Source organism: Herpailurus yagouaroundi, unplaced genomic scaffold (assembly GCF_014898765.1).
Source record: "Herpailurus yagouaroundi ecotype Mexico unplaced genomic scaffold, PumYag 28, whole genome shotgun sequence".
Lineage (NCBI taxonomy): Eukaryota > Metazoa > Chordata > Mammalia > Carnivora > Felidae > Herpailurus > Herpailurus yagouaroundi.
The window spans coordinates 78,992,483-79,009,413 of record NW_024412376.1 but is presented as its reverse complement, the minus strand read 5'-3'; the positions used below and the strand labels follow the sequence as shown (position 1 = coordinate 79,009,413).

At 32.9% G+C, this 16,931-nt stretch overlaps 1 protein-coding gene across 10 annotated transcripts in view; it reads right to left on the bottom strand.

Annotated features, from left to right (window-relative positions):
• Positions 1–16,931, bottom strand: part of TBCK (TBC1 domain containing kinase) — a 223,944-nt gene that overhangs the window by 112,086 nt on the left and 94,927 nt on the right. For all 10 annotated transcript variants that reach the window (XR_005790785.1, XM_040476786.1, XM_040476777.1 and 7 more), the window contains 7 exons: positions 15,596–15,645; positions 15,284–15,413; positions 14,213–14,311; positions 12,530–12,592; positions 11,656–11,782; positions 10,422–10,472; positions 9,019–9,102 (listed from right to left, as the gene is read on the bottom strand). Coding sequence is in view for 9 of the 10 variants with exons in the window: in XM_040476786.1 (XP_040332720.1) it covers positions 9,019–9,102; positions 10,422–10,472; positions 11,656–11,782; positions 12,530–12,592; positions 14,213–14,311; positions 15,284–15,413; positions 15,596–15,645 (604 nt within the window). In the remaining variant the exon portion in view is untranslated. The remainder of the gene's footprint in view (positions 1–9,018; positions 9,103–10,421; positions 10,473–11,655; positions 11,783–12,529; positions 12,593–14,212; positions 14,312–15,283; positions 15,414–15,595; positions 15,646–16,931) is intronic.

Genomic DNA, 16,931 nt, shown 5'->3' with positions numbered 1-16,931 from the left:
TTCCATCTAAGGCTCCCTATTTGCCATATTTAGGAATAAGAATTAACAAATGTTAATCAGAAAATAGGCACACAGGGGGCACCTGGGTGGCTCAGCAGGTTAACCTTCAGACTCCTCATTTTGGTTCAGGTCGTGATCTTGTGGTTCATGGGAAACAGACCCACATCAGGCTCAGCAGTGACAGTGTAGAGCCTGCTTGGGATTCTCTCCCTCTCTCTATGACCCTCCCCCACTCTCTCTCTCAAAATAAATAAATAAATAAACATAAAAAAACCAGGCACACAGTAGGCAATTAAAAATACTGTTGTTGATTTTAATCCTATTGTAATTCAGAAAGTCCAGTTGAAATATAAAGAATATTTCCTTATTTTTTCCATTATTTCAGCAAATTACTATTTTGTCAATTTACTTACTATGTTCTAACCTAAACAGGATTCTGGCAACGATCAACTCAAGGGCAAGTAAACCATATTTTTACTAAGTAAAAACACAAAATTAACACATATTTTAAGGAGTTCAACTTCTTTCTTCCCCCCTTTTTGAGATTAAAATGATAATAACTCTATAAAATGAGTAGAATGCTGCCTTACTTAAATCTAATGGTTACTGTGAAGATAAATGGTAATAAAAGACTGAATATGAATTATTTTTTCCAGTTAATAACAGAGGGCTGGGGAGATTTCATGACCTACTTAGGATATTTCTCTAGTTTATGACATAGCCAGGTTCAGAATTTAGGTTTTCAGATACCTCGTGGTATGTTTTTTTCTGCTGTGCCAAAAAGGAGCATATTTCAAAAGAGCACAAAATGTGAGTTGTAGGAATATTGGAGAATGTGGTAAGAAAAATTTCAGACTATCTGTATGTTTCTGAAGGAAGATAGACATTCACTACTTCCTAGGGATTCCCCTGGAAATGATATGGAAGATGCTGAGGAATTCAGTATGATGCTGGAATGAGACGTTCGTAATGAGCACACCCAGTGCTCATCCCAACAAGTGCCCTCCTTAATGCCCACCACCCATTTTCCCTCTCCCCCGCTCCCCCCGTCCACCCTCAGATATCATATGTTTTCACTCATATGTGGATCTTGAGAAACTTAACAGAAGACCATGGGGGAAGGAAAGGAGAAAACAGTAGTTCCTTTAAAAAAAAACAAGAACTATATAAAATTGCATTTTAAAACTCTGGTAAATTAATTATAAAAACTGTTTTCCTTTATCAAATAAAGGTCAATACTTGAACCACTAATACTACTATTTCTGAGCACTCCACTATTCAAATCTACACTGTGGGGTACCTGGGTGACTCAGTCAGTTAAGCATCTGACTCTTGATTTCAGCTCAGGTCATGATATCATGTTTTGTGAGTCTGAGTCACTAATTGAGCTCTGCACTAAAAGCAGGGAGTTTGCTTGGGATTCTCTCCTTCTCCCTCTCTCTCTCTCTGCCCCTCCCCCACGCATGCTTTCTCTCTCAAAATAAATAAGTAAACATTAAGAACAAAAACCCAGGGGTGCCTGGGTGGCTCAGTCGGTTAAGCGTCCGACTTCGGCCCAGGTCATGATCTCACGTCCGTGAGTTCAAGCCCCGCGTCAGCTTCTGTGCTGACAGTGCAGAGCCTGGAGCCTGTTTCAGATTCTGTGTCTCCCTCTCTGTCTCTGACCCTCCTGCATTCATGCTCTGTCTCTCTCTGTCTCAAAAATAAATAAATGTTAAAAAAAAAAGAACAAAAACCCCAAAAAACAAAAAAACGAATCTACATGTCATTAGGTGTCTATAAACATGGCTGTTATATGGTGTCACATGATGAAATAAAGTACTTCCCATACCTTAAAAAAAATGACTATAACTCAATGAAAGTTTCCTCTTAACTTCAACTCCTTCCTTCCATAAAGTAGCAGATCTATTTTTCAAACCCATTATTGGGTGAAAATAACCTATAAAAATAATGTCTGATTTTTTTTAGTTCTTAAAGTACCTTATTTTTAATATTTCAAGAAATATTACTAAATCCTTGATAATATCTTAGTATAAGTAGCCTTCCCCTCTTTTCCTCAATTAAAACTTTGCTTCTGCTGGGTATTATATGTAACTGATGAATCATTAAAGTCTACTCCTGAAACTAATATTACACTATATAAATAAAAATTTGAAAAAAAAACAAACAAAAAAACCCCTGCTTCTAATGACCAATTCTAATGAATTTTATAATTATTTATCTATAATCAATGATACATATTTTACAAAGAGGAGCATCGAGAAGGGCCACAAAGAAAAGATGAGGCAGTGCTGTATTCAATACCATGATAAAGCCAAATTTCAGATCTAATTTGAACTTCTACCCATGGCTTCTAGGTAAAGAATAGGTATTTGATTAATACTTTTCTTGATTTCATGTTTATTCTATACCAATAGCATTCATTCTATCTACACACTGTCTCATCTTTTCGTCTAAGAACAAGAAAGGCATAATTCACATGAGCTTCAAGAGTTACAGATTAAAGTGAAAACTCAGGTCAGACCCCAATACCCCAGGGAACTTCCAGGTTTAACTTTAAATTTTTTTTTCTACTTCTAATTAGCAATAGTATGTTTACAGTCTTAGTTTACCCAGAAGCTAGAAGTATGCAATACCAATAATCATAAGCATTCAACAATATGTTCATGAAAGCATACAGCTATTAACTTTTAAAAAGCACATTTCATTAAAGAAATTTTTTAATGTTTATTTTTGAGAGAGAGAGATGGAATATGAGTGGGGGAGGGGCAGAGAGAGAGAGAATCTGAAGCAGGCTTCAGGCTCCCAGCTGTCAGCATAGAGCCCGACACAGGGCTTGAACCTATGAACTGTGAGATCATGACCTGAGCCAAAGTCAGATGCTTAAACGACCGAGCCACCCAGATGCCCCAAGCACATTTCATTTTAAACCAGAAAAACTGTGCCTCAAGAAATTCTCCATAGATATGCTCCAGTTTATTAAATATCATTCTTATCTGAACCTGATAAAAGATAATTATTATGTGGTATTACATGGTTAATTAAGGATCAGCTGAAGAAACCTAATCCATCATGAAAACATATTCCTTGCATTCTGCCAAATACCAATAGCTGGATTTATGATATGTGTTACAACTGCATATATATGTATAAAATACAAATATATGTATTTTTTATAAAATACATACAAATAAATATGTATACACGTTTATATATTATTATGTACTATGTATTATCTCATATAGAAACAGAAGTCATAAGGTTGGCACAAACTGGTTGCTCGGGACAAGCTTTGGAACGAGATATACTATGGTTTGTTACATTTAGAAAAATTTCTTTAAAGGTGGGATATGATAGAACTGATGAAGTCAGCACTATGTGATATTTCAAGTTATTTAAAAAATGCACTTAAGGGGCGCTTGGGTGGCTCAGTCGGTTGGGTGTCCGACTGCGGCTCAGGTCATGATCTCACAATTTGTGGGTTTGAGCCCTGTGTCGGGCTCTGTGCTGACAGCTCAGAGCCTGGAGCCTGCTTCAGATTCTATGTCTCCTTCTCTCTCTGTACCTCCCCCACCTGTGCTCTCTCTCTCTTTGTCTCTCAAAAAAAAAAAAAAAATGCACTTAAAAGTTCCCGAGTAAGTTAAAAAAAATCTGAAGTGCATATGTCCTTTGATTTAGAAATCAACCTCAGAGAATTTAAGGGTAGTACAGAAAAACAGACCAGTAGTCAAAATAAAACAAAGAATTTCAAGGATATTACTGCTGACTCTTATAATTTTCATAAACATTCTAATTGTGATTTCTAATAATGAAGATATACATCTAGAGCCATAATATAACCTCCCTAAATAGTGTTTCCTAACTAATAGGTGATGTATGTAAGGGTAAATGTTATTCTTTAACATGAAAATCAAAATATTTACACAAATTCCCCTTAAACTTCAAGTGAAGATTCATGTTGCACTCCTGCCCCAAATCATGTCTAATAAATTTTTTTGTGTGTTTTTTTTTCTTTTTTTTTTTAATTTTTTTTTTCAACGTTTATTTATTTTTGGGACAGAGAGAGACAGAGCATGAACGGGGGAGGGGCAGAGAGAGAGGGAGACACAGAATCGGAAACAGGCTCCAGGCTCTGAACCATCAGCCCAGAGCCCGACGCGGGGCTCGAACTCACGGACCGCGAGATCGTGACCTGGCTGAAGTCGGACGCTCAACCGACTGCGCCACCCAGGCGCCCCTGCAATGACATATTAAATAAAATTCTTTTCCCTTTTAATCCCTCCAAATTAAAAATTCTTATACCTCTCCTTTAAAACAGCTTAATTTATTACATACTTTTAAATGACAGTGTAAGGATTTCATATGACTGTATCATATTTTTGTGCAGCTGTTTATAAATAAGTCATGTTTGTTTTCAAAAACAATTTCATAAAATGGATACAGGATGAAATTTCAGAAAGTTTCCACACATGGATATCCTTATTTTTTCCTTTCTGACTAGTCTTTCTTCTTTCATTCTCTTACCCAGGGTAAGGAAAGAAGGATGATAGGGGAGAGATTTAAAGCAAAAGATTTCCTCTGCTCACCTATCAAAAACAACATTCTCAGTTCTGTAACTATTTGTTATTTTCACTGCTCGTTTTACCTTGAAGATGGTTAAGTATAGATAAATTTGCAAAGAGTCATAAAACTCTTGTCAATTAAAATGTGCCCAAATGAATTTATTTGGTGACATTCTGACTCACAGCACTCAAAAGAAGTCAAAGTTATTTCACTGCCAATGAACCCAAATTAGATGATCTCCCATTACAAAGTTTGCTACTTGTAAAATTTGGCTTACCGCGTGAAGTCACAAGAACAAGTATCAACCTTTATGTGTATAAAGGAAGAGGTGGGTTAAAAAAAAGAGAAAGATAATTTTTAGGGCTACATTTGTCAGCTATTTTTTGCATACGTACCCTGCTCTGCTAAATCTATAAACAAACTCACTTAATGGTTTTCATATTTCTAGTAAAGGTAGAATATTTTCAGTCTCAGAAAAAAAATGTCTTTACTCACGTGATGCAAGACACTCTTGAAAATGGCAAGGCTGTATACTCAATGTATTTTCTACTATCTCCCAATATCCTATCATTAAAGCCATCCACGACAAAGATGTACATTCAACCCAAAATAAGAAATGCACCATTTTCCTAAATGCATAACACTTATACTGTAGTTACATATAAGGAGATTTATATTATACTCCTGTTTTTAGACCATAACAGACTTTAGTCCATCTTCCTTCCTCCTTCTCTCCCCCAACACTTATTGAATGTCTATGTGCAGTGTGACCATACATCGAAGTTTACGTGGGAGAGTCCCAGTTGCTGCCTTAGGCTCAGTGTCTGGTGCAGTTTAGTGTACCTTTTAACTATGAAAAATATCAAATTTAGTTATATAGCCACTGTGGCTGTGTGTTGCACTACTTTAAATGTTAGACATTACAGAGAAGAAGATAACATCCTTTCCCCCAAAGGATTTAGAAACATCTTACAGGTAAACAGAATACTGGGAAAATTTTCACCCAGTTTTATTTCCTAAGTTTATATGGCATTTCTGTATTCCTTTCCCTTTCTGATGTGTAGGAACCACATCTTCCAACTGGTCCAAGTATGAATATGCCTTAGTTTTATAAACAGTACAAGAATGTTTAACATCGTGGCAAAATTCCAATGGCTGTTTTGGTGAACAACACAGAGCAGGATAACTTCAAAGAACAGTTTAAAAGTTTATAGGCCAGTTTTCTGGGTTATTCCCTTCTTAAATGCAAAATGACATTAAAGTATAGTTAGGTTTTCCACAAAGGATGAGTTCCCATTGTTAATGATTAAATGGCTGCCTCTCTTCACTGGACTCAAGCTGCCTTTTTTTTCTCTTCAATAGCCTAAATTATGTCTTTCCAGTGAGTCTTTTCCAATATCTCTGAAACTCAAACCAATCTATCCCTTTCAGATCCCTCCACCTTTTTCAATCCAACTGGTACTCTAAGGTTCTGAATCTAAGAGAAATTTTAGTAATCTTTAGTTAGAGGTCCAACCCTGAGTTGTTTAACCAGTATTTTATTTTTAAAATCCTGTGTTGATACTTTATAACTCAATAGTAACACCACTGCGGATAATCTGACAGTGCCAAAAAAAAGTATGTCTCATTAGGCTAGAAGTAATTAAATTTTTCACCTTTTTAAAAATGTCTAGAGGTAACACGTTATAGGACACATCATATGGTATACAATTAAGGAAAACAGGATGTCTTGACTAGATAACTTTTCTCTCTTCTTTAAGAGACAAAGCATTTTAGACTGTGATGAGTATGTAAATACTATATTTTATTAGAAATTTTTAAAGAAAAATATTTCAAGTTCTATTAGTATATAATTATAGAAACAAATATTTTTTCCAAATAACATTTAAAGTTGCTATTGAATATAGAAACTTCTGGTTTCTGTAGAGGCAATAAAATGACTAAATGAATATGCAATTCTACAATTAGCTATTGAATTGATTGGCTTTATATGATCTAAGTCTTTTCCAAAACTTGTGGGGAAAAAAGTGCTCATGTGTTACTTATGCCAATCAAAAATCAATGTTAATTTGAAGTTTAAAGCTTAAAATACCATCTAACAAAAGGGGAGGAGAGGACAAACCAAGAAGGAAAACACTAAAATGAGAGCTGAATATTTCTAATTCCAAGCCTAAAATAAACATTTGGAAGAAAAATAAAGCATTGTTCTTCCATAAAATTTAGTAACCAATAATCAGTATACTGTTTCAGCTCCTTCTTTAGCTCTCTTTTGGAATTCAGGCATTCTACTACTCACTGTTTTTTCAACCCATTTTGGAACTTTTTACTGCAGTTCTCTTACATGTTCTCTGTCTTAAGAATATCTTTCTCCCGGGCTGCCTAGGTGGCTCAGTTAAGCATCCAACTTTGGCTCAGGTCACGATCTCTCAGCTTGTGGGTTCAAGCCCCGCGTCAGCTCTGTGCTGACAGCTCAGAGCCTGGAGCCTGCTTCAGATTCTGTGTGTGCCTCTCTCTGCCTCTCCCCCACTCACGCTCAAATGCTCCCTCTCCCTCCTCCCCTCCCTCCCTCCTTCTCTCTTTCTCTCTCTCAAAAAAAAAAAAAAGTATTAAAAAAATTAAAGAATATCTATATCCCTTTTCACCAAGCAAGCTTCTACTCAGATTTCAAATTCACACATAAATAACCCTCTTTAATGAAACCTTTCTAGACATGCTATCTCTTCTTTTTGCCACTAAAAAGAAGACAGTTTAAAAAAATAAACATACCATAAAATAACCTCCCCAACTTCATCCTCTGTACTAATATAGTAGTACGTACATTTATTTCATTGACTTATAAGTAGTTATTTTCACATTTATTTCCTATATTGGGCTATGAAATCCCTTGGAAAAGGACTGAATGTTACTAACTCTAAGAACTTCTATTCCTTTAGTAGTGCCTGGCAGAGTCAGTGCAGAACAATTAATTATTGGAACACTAAATTAATTGAGACTGCTTCTTTCTTATGTAACATATATGGTCAATACAAAAAATGAACAAATAAACACCTTGACTGTTGTTTCCTGGGAAAATATACATGAAACATTTACATAATATTAAAGAACATTTATCATAGCTTTGAAAAGCTTTAAAATTAGTTACCAATTCAAGATTTCAAACACAAATTTATAGAAATTATAACAGAAAATTAACACTTACAAAAATAAACCTTAAATAATTGTATAGTCTTTTCATTACAGTATTAAATGTTAAAATACATTACTGATTAATCTAACAAACTAAGGATATTTGGGGGCCTTTCTGACTAGTTCCTCCAAATTCATGTTGTGTACACTATGGTTTCTCTTTATCTTTATATATGAAACAAGATCTTATTTATTTGTATAAGCCTTTTTAGAGTGTATTAAAGAAGTCTACAGTCAAAGTATAAAAACACATCCTTTTCAGGCTGGAAATTCATTATCAATATAAAACACATCCATTCATCTGTATTATGAAATAGTTGCTAGAAAAATGAAACTTTTTAGAGTTAAATCATTTCTGTATTTTGAAACAGGAAGCTATACAGAACCAAAAGAAAACCCAATGTGATAGAAGCTTTCTAATATGGTCCTCTGAGAGCTAGCCAATGCATTTGATAAGTTCTGTTTTAATTGCTTTTTTGATGATTCTCCAAATACCTTTATCTTTCTTAAAGTACAGGCATCTAGCTATGCACTATGCTTTAATAGAAGCCTGATATATTTGGAAAAGTATTATTTCCAGGCCCTGCTATATGAGAGACCAATTAATATTATGGGTTCATGTTAGTTTTAAAAAATAACAGCATTATTTCTTACTTATACTTAATTGAAGATTAAGAAATCACGTTTTGTGATATACAAATACTCACCTACATATTTTCTACCTTTAATCTTTTCAGTTTGTTTTGGTCACAATTTGACAAATTATTTGCATTGTATAGCGTCTGAAATCTCTTAGTATAATTCAAGGTGTTATTAAATCCACTCATTTTGGTATTGCTGGAATCTTAAAGAGTATACTGACAATTCTATAATAAATATCACTGATAAAGGTAATAAGGAAACTATAGATAAGTATGGAACACATCTCAATTAATAAAAGATACACTCTTACAATACATAACTTCATTAATTCTCAGAAGTTGACATTACATGACTCTTGAAGTTATATGGCTTTACTAACTAATCTAAAAGCAAAAAGCACCTTCCTTTCTATAAAACATACTTGTCTTTGGTTACAGTAGTCATTAGAACAATATTGTAATTCTTTATGGATTTGGTAGAAAGACTAAACCTAATGGTCTCTTAATGGGTTTTAGTGATAGATTATCATCATATTTTATTGGGTCACATTCATAAATTTAATTGAGTATTGATCCTTTGACGTAAGTATTTTCTCTGTAAAAAAAACAAGGAAAGACATTTGCTTACCTTGTATTACATGCGAGTTGTCTTTCAAGAAAAAGTTATACAGGTATTTGGGAATAAAAGCAGACATACATGCATAAGCCAAGGCTAAGAAAGAATAGGCAAAGATATATGGTAAATTAGTTAATGAGGCAAATGATGAGCAGTTACTCAGCACATAATCCTTGAATCTACTACTAAACAAGAGTCATGTTAACAATTGATGGGAACACAAAATTAAGGGTGGGGGAAACCCTCTATCCTTTAAAAATAAAGAAAACATTTTGGACAACAAAAGATAACCACCCTACTAAACTTCAATTTCAAACTAGTGTGGCAATCATCCCACAATAATAAAAACTTTTATTACTTAGAACTTTATAATTTAAAAAAATTCTAAAAATGATCATTATTAATGAGCTATACCAACTTTAAGATCCTTTATTTTTCTGGATACAAACAAAAGAGTCTGAGAACTTTGGATTTAGGAACTCTAGTCATAAATTATTCTTTCAAAGACAGATCTCTTATTCTAGGATCGATGCATGTGATACTAGACTTTGCTTAACTAAACATAGCAAAATCCCTGGTCTAGATTAATGAATATTGATTTCGAAGAGCAGTGTACTTTAAAAATTATTTTAATAGTGAAATTTTAGTTTTCTGGGATTGTGCTCTCTCTATTCCTGAAATCTTTATAAATTCTCACATGAAATAGAATTTGAGAAGATGGAGATTCTGAGATTGAGACTTCTAGAGATTCATATTCTATAGGGTAATGGTCTCTGTATGTGATATCGTTGGGGATTAGAATCAATTAAATTTAACATATATTTTTTGAGAATCCTACTATAAAAGAGGCATTATAAGAGGGGGGCAGGAAATTAAAAAAAAAAACCTACCATTTAAAAAAGTTGCGAACCAAAGAAAGGGTTACTATATTACTGTATAAATTACTAAAATACAAAACTTATACAAGATAAATTTTCAGAAATACGAAGTACCGTATGGGTTCAAGAGGAAGGATAAGTCTTCATCAAGGAATGACTGAAATGATCAGCTTTGGAGATACAAGAGCACTACTGATTTCTTTACAAACTGTTTAGAAAGTATATATAGACTAAAGCTAATCTCCAAAGAAGTCAAGGTTTTCTCCAAAGTTTCATTAAGTGGTCACCAAATAAGATGAATTCATAATCAGATTCTCCCTAAATTTCTAGTCACTGCCTGGTCACAACTAAAACTCTAGTAATAAATTAATCCTTTACATCCTCTAAAGTGAGTCTAGCAGATTATGTCAGAAATTTACAGTATCTACCAGGTAAAGAGAGCAAGAACCTTATAACAAAAACAAAAACCTTTCCTGTATGAATAAAATATTTTAGAATAATACGTATAATGATTGCTTAAATGATAAATAGGCTTACCTTCATTATTAAAATTTAAATATAGGAATGGAGCACAAAGCGAATCAAGACCTGATAGGAAGGGGTTGGGGGAAAGAATTCAATAAACATAAATCAGTATAAGTGCATATGTACATACCTTACTCAGCTCCCTGAATTACTGCTATGTAGATTAAGCATTATAAGTATTATCCATCCAGAAACAGATTACATCATGGGGTACTATGAGGAGTAACTGATAATGACTGGTACATAGTAAATGCCCAATACAAATCAGCTATTATTACCAATATTATTAGTTAGAGAGAGACACACAGTGATAGAAAAATGTAAAATTGATAGGAGGTTTAGAATACAGTCCCATTTCTGACCCTGTGTGATCTTGGCAATCACTTAATATCTCCAAGCATATTTCCGTATCTTGAAGATGGAGATTTGTCCTACAAGTTTCTCTGGGATGATGAAAAGAATTCTTTTAAAAATTGTGAAGTAAAATACAAACATATTACATATTTCTTTTATTGATAATACTGCTGTTCATATGTTGTCATGCTGAAGGAAGGTACATAAGTCTATAATTGTTAGGAAGATCTGGAACTCTAAAATGGACAGGGCTAGGAAAAATAATAGCTTCATTTTAAGTTCAGTCAGAAATTGAGATATAAAATATAAAAACTACTGTTCATAACAACTTAAAAAATAGAACTGGGAAGGAAGAATGGGTGTCTGATTCATGAATTTATCAATGGCTACAAAAATAATAATGAGAAAAGCTAAAAATCAAGGATATGGAATATTAAGGTTATTTAAAACAGGAGAGATAAATTAAATGAGCAGTTTAGGATGACATCCTGTTCCCTAATATCTAATAACCATGATATCCAAAGTTGTAAATCATTAAATGCCAAGAATATCAAGTAGCTCCAAATTATTTATAGTATAATATTATTTCATGATTTGTATAAGCATTAAGAAATGTAGCCCCAAAGATCCCAATAGCACAAAATATTGTTCCTACTCTCCTAATCAACATTATGGCAAATTGTTTCATTAAGTATCTTGCATTTAAATAATATCTAGTAGGCATTTAGACAAAGTTTAACAAAAAATTCTCTCAAAAAATAGATCATAGCTTCAGTATCAACTTTCTTCAAAGCCAAGGATACTTTGATATTTTAATTTTTTAAATTGTCAGTTATTCAACATGCTCCTAATACTTCAAAAAGAGTCTTAGTGATTGGGAGAAAAAAGTTACCTTGCCAATACACAAGATCAGGATGAGACACGACCCAGGCTTTTAATACACGCCTAAATTTTGCATGACCTTCTGGTGATGACAGCAGTTCATCGTACTGATGACAACGAGGAATATCCACTTCAATCTAAAATAGCAAAAACAATAAGGTGGAATTGTAATAAAGTGATTTGCAATAAACCCAAGATAACAAAAAGGAAGACTGCATCTTGAATTTCAAAACAGACCACCTACATAATCCTGGTTTCTGAAGTTTTTAAATTTTATATTAGTCCTCTGGAAACACCAAAACAGTTGTGTTTATACTTAAACAAAAAAGCAGATCATTTCTATTGAAAAGGTATGTATTAATATAGTTTTCAAAAAACCTTCCTTTATAAGCTGGTCTAAATAAAGGGCAATTTCTTCAGATAAAAGAGTAAAATTATTGGGGCCCCTAGGTGGCTCAGTCAGTTAAGCATCTGACTCTTGATTTTGGCTCAGGTCATGATCCCAGGGTCATGGGTTTGAGACCTGCATTGGCCTCTGCACTGAGCATGAAACCTGCTTAAGATTCTCTCTCTCTCTCTCTCTCTCTCTCTCTCTCACTCTTTCTGTTCCTCTGCCTCTTTCCCCTGCTTGTGCTTTCTCTCTCTAAAACTTAAAAAAAAAATTATAAATAAATAAATAACAATTATTAGGAAAAGTTACTTAAACTCCTTTAAGGAACAGTTCTAACTCAATAAATTATAATTAGTAAGAACTATGCTTACTCTACCACCATATGCATATAGTGGCTGCTGATTATTCCTACTCAAGAAAATTCCTCCTGTCTTCTAAAAGTTAAAGATTTGGCAGAATTATCTTAGGTTGTTTAAGAAAATCTAAATCATACTTGTCTATCTGTAGGAATTGGAGTGTCTTTATCAATTGCATCGTATTTGGCATGGATAGCCCCCTGCAAAAAATAAGAGAAGATATATTAATTCATCATATCCTTAATAAATTATTAACTCAGGCAAAATATAGTTTTTATAAACATCTATCTTTGAAAACACACCCAATTATAGATATGCACATTCAAACCCAAAGCATCATTTTAGAAAAATTCTCTACATCTGTGACATTCTGTGATGAACGTCCATGATGATATGCCATTTTGCTTAGGCAGACATTTGAATTATACACACAAGATGACAAATATGTTGAGTCACTCAGCTAATGAGTATGCTTAGCTGTTCTTCCAGTCTCCACAACACAGCACAGCACAGCCTTAATGCTCTATTCATTGTTATCTCAAACATAGTAAGTTTCATGAAGAAATTAAAAAGAAAAAAGGGGGGGGTAGTCATCCCTTGAGAAATTTTCCTGTTGAAGTTGAAAATAAAAGCAAAAATAAAATAAAACTGTTTGAAAGAGTTCAGCACTAGGAGGAAAAGATTTGGGATAAAGAATGAAATACCATGTGGAATCCCTAATGGAATCATTAAGGGATTAAAGAGATCATTTGCATTTTCCATTTATACCACTCAGAAGGAATAACTGAATAAACCACTTTAAATTTTGGTCATGTTCTACACAACCAAATATAGAACGATTCTTCTTAATTCTCTGGTTTACTATAATGGTAGAAAAGAGCTAGGAATTTGGGGTTCAAACTCTGATATTATAGGATATGTCAACATCTCTGGCACATCTATTTTATGAGATATTTGGACAACCTGACCTTGGAAGTCATCTTGAACTTTAGCATTATATGGTTCTACAGTTCAAATTATTATCATATGGTATGGTACAATAGGTATTCTCATAAAACAACAAACTAAACTCAAAGATATTTATAGACTTTCACCAAAAAAAAATCAGGAATGAAGAAAATAATTCTTTCAATGGAGAGTTAAAAGGCTTAAATATACTTGGGAGAACTCACACACCAAAAAATAGGTGATGGATATCCATAAGATATCTTTAACAGAATCTAGGAAAGCAGGATGACAAAGAAATTGACAGGAAATGAAAAAATTTGGCAATGATTTAGCCCATTATCAAGACTACTGTCAACAAAGTCTCTATTAGTACCACAAGTCACCCTAATAATGTGACACCTCTCTTTTTCTCACTGCCACAGATAAGGTATCATAGAAGACAAAGTAGCTATTTCTCTCGGCAGCATGTACTAAAAGGCACTAAATTATATTAATGATTTTTGACAAGGTTCAAATTGGAGTGGAAGATTTCTCCCATCTTAGAACTACCTATAAATAGGCAATCCTATTTGTAAATGAACATATTCAAAAGGACAATATAACTGATATATATTTTAAATATTCTGATTTGACCTCTATTAAATGAAATATTAAATAGCATAAATCTAACAAGACTTCAATCATATTTTTCTATTCTATCTAGTCTATTCTTTTCCTCTATTCCTTTCACTAAAAATTGTCAAATAATCTTAATACTCAAATTTTACTATGTAATTTTTTAACAACATGGAAAATAGTTATTCAGAAAGCACTTTCCTTCTTCCTTCTTTCTTAATATTATTAATCAACCTCTAACCTCTTTTCTTTCTTACCTCAACTCCCAGAAGAGCAGCCCATGTTAAACCTCTCATAAGAGGAGGAATGTCAACTCGTGCTTCCTTCCAGATTTGATTTTTTTTATATGGATAAGCCTATAGATAAAAAAAGATATGAAAAAAATCTCAAGTAGCCAAGTGCCATCTTTTAATCTAAACAATGACAGAGTTAAAAGTGACCTGAAATAAATTTCCAAGTATCTGAAATTATTTTGCCTGGTATTAATAATACATATAAGTTAGTAATGGAATAGTTCCCTATCCTCTGTAGACCTTATATAATACAAAGAGAGGAGCTGAATCTCCTGTTTTTAATCATTCCTCTCTGTTTTGTGCTCTGGAAGAATTATGAATGACTCTTATGGAGAATAATATTACCAGTCTCATATGCGTTAAATAACGCATAAGGCACTTTGTAAAATATCAAGTGATACAGAAAGTATTCAATAAATAAAAGTTATTATTAAGGTTATTTCTATAAGCTTACATATAAATTTGTCTTTATAAATTTGTGCTTTAGGAGGCATTTCTAGAAGAGAATTAATAGGACACGGGGTATGGATGTTGTTGAGGCTCTTAATACATAATTTAAAATAGATTTATAGAATGTTTCAACCAACTTAACACTCCAAAAGAATGAGAGTTCCAATCTCAATATACATTTGCTCACTTTGATAATTCAATATGAAAAATAAAGGTCTATATTTTTTCATTCCTGGTGAGGATACATATTTTGAATAGACTTATTGACTAGTTGTATTTCTACTATGTTTTTTTACCCATTTCTCTGTTCCAATGATCGTCCTTTTTCCTGTTTATTTTTAAGTGTTCTTTAAATAGCAAGGATAATAATTAATCTTTTGTCTATGGTTTTGCATAGATGCCTTCATCTTGTTTTACTTTTTAATTTTATTTACTATGAACATGAGTCATTTTTAGTATTAAAGTTAAGCATATAAGATAGGTCATAAAAATTAGTGTTCTCATGACCTTGAGATTCCCTAAGAATTATTAATGAAATAAAAAATAAAGATTGTATATGGGCTCTTTACACTTTTGAATCCCTACCTTTAGCAGCCTGTCAAAGAGAATGATTCTGTTTAGTTGGTACTCTGTGTCCCTCTCTCTGATGATTAAAGGGAGAGTGGCAGCTGCAGACAACTCATTATTGCTGTTTGAATGAGGTAAATTAGACTGGCTATAAAAGAGAAACAAAAGCAGAAAAACTGACCAAAGTTATAAAACTAAAAAAAAACCAAAACACCACATTTTTGTACTCTATTTAGGAAATAATTTTCAAAGAAAATGTGCAAGCTTCTTATCAATTTAATATAAACAGAAAAGAAAAATAATGGTAAAAGAATATATATATATACTCACTCATCTTCAAGTAGTGGGTAAAATGCTTCTCCACCAACATCTTTTAATCTCTGAATTTAAAGAGAAAATATTTATGATATTTAAGATCTGAGACAGAAACACTATTCTTTATTTTTAAAAAATATGTAAAAGTTAGATATTTATGAATATACCAAAAAACTATAAAACAGAATCTAAAATTCATTCCTATCATAAACATGCAACTATACCAAGACTCCAGTGAGTTTAGCTGTGAAGAATATTTTTTGATTTTTTACCTTGGGAATTTCTTATAAATGTTAGACACTGATTATGACAGTTTTCCAAACACAATGCAGAATTACTAACATTAGTATAAAACTGAGTAAATGGAGACATTTTTAAATCATATGAATATTATGTAAAAAAAAGGTACCTTTTAACACATACCCCTTAATTTAAAACTGAAGTCAGATTTATTTTTGCTTTGACACTGACACAAACTAAGACAAAAGGTGCTAATAAAAAGGATTCAAAAGAATTTCTTACATCATACTTTGAATGTGCATGATTCAAATAGCTGGTAAATCAACTGGCAAAATTCAATTTTATTTTTTTCACAAACTTATTATAACTGTTATTCCAAATAATAATATTGCCAGGATTATAGATATTCTTTAAAAACATAAGAAGGCAGGCAGTAGTAAAGTAAAATCTTAGACACATCCTAAGTAGGGTGATTAAAGTTAATGCTGTCTTGCCTGCTGCTCTGTTCTTCAGTCCAATGTCCAACTTGAGGGCCGAGTACCTGTTCCTGTGGGGACTGACACAGAAGTTCAAGCTCTGTGTGTAGGCAGCATTGATCTTCCATTGACAAGAGTTATTGTGCACTCACCCATGTGAGTTATTCTCAGAATTTTTTAAAGCCAAAGAAAAATCTTGTACCCACAACTAAGAACCTGGCAAACAAGGAATTTATGCCTGGCTTTTCTCTCAGTTCTGATGTGCCATAGATTTTATCCCGTTTTGCCTCTAAATTTTAGGTATCTCTTTCATGGATTTTGATACTAAGTAGAAGAATAAGATTTTCCCAAATTTTGCTGCATTATTAATATGCACATTGTTTTAAAGTTTGGATTATACTGTCCTAAGAATCATAGATTTTAAGTGTCTCTTCTGCTTTTTTTGGTACCAAAAATTTGTACTTAAGAGAAAAATACAGAAAAGTCTAAGGTAAAAATTGTTATGTGGTCTCCATATTATTTTAAAAATCAGAAACATAAATAACTGTTTTTGTAACACTATTTTATTTGGAGTGAACCCTTTTCAGTATCCCTAAACTGTGAGCAATGGGAAATGGAAGTATGAAAGAAACACA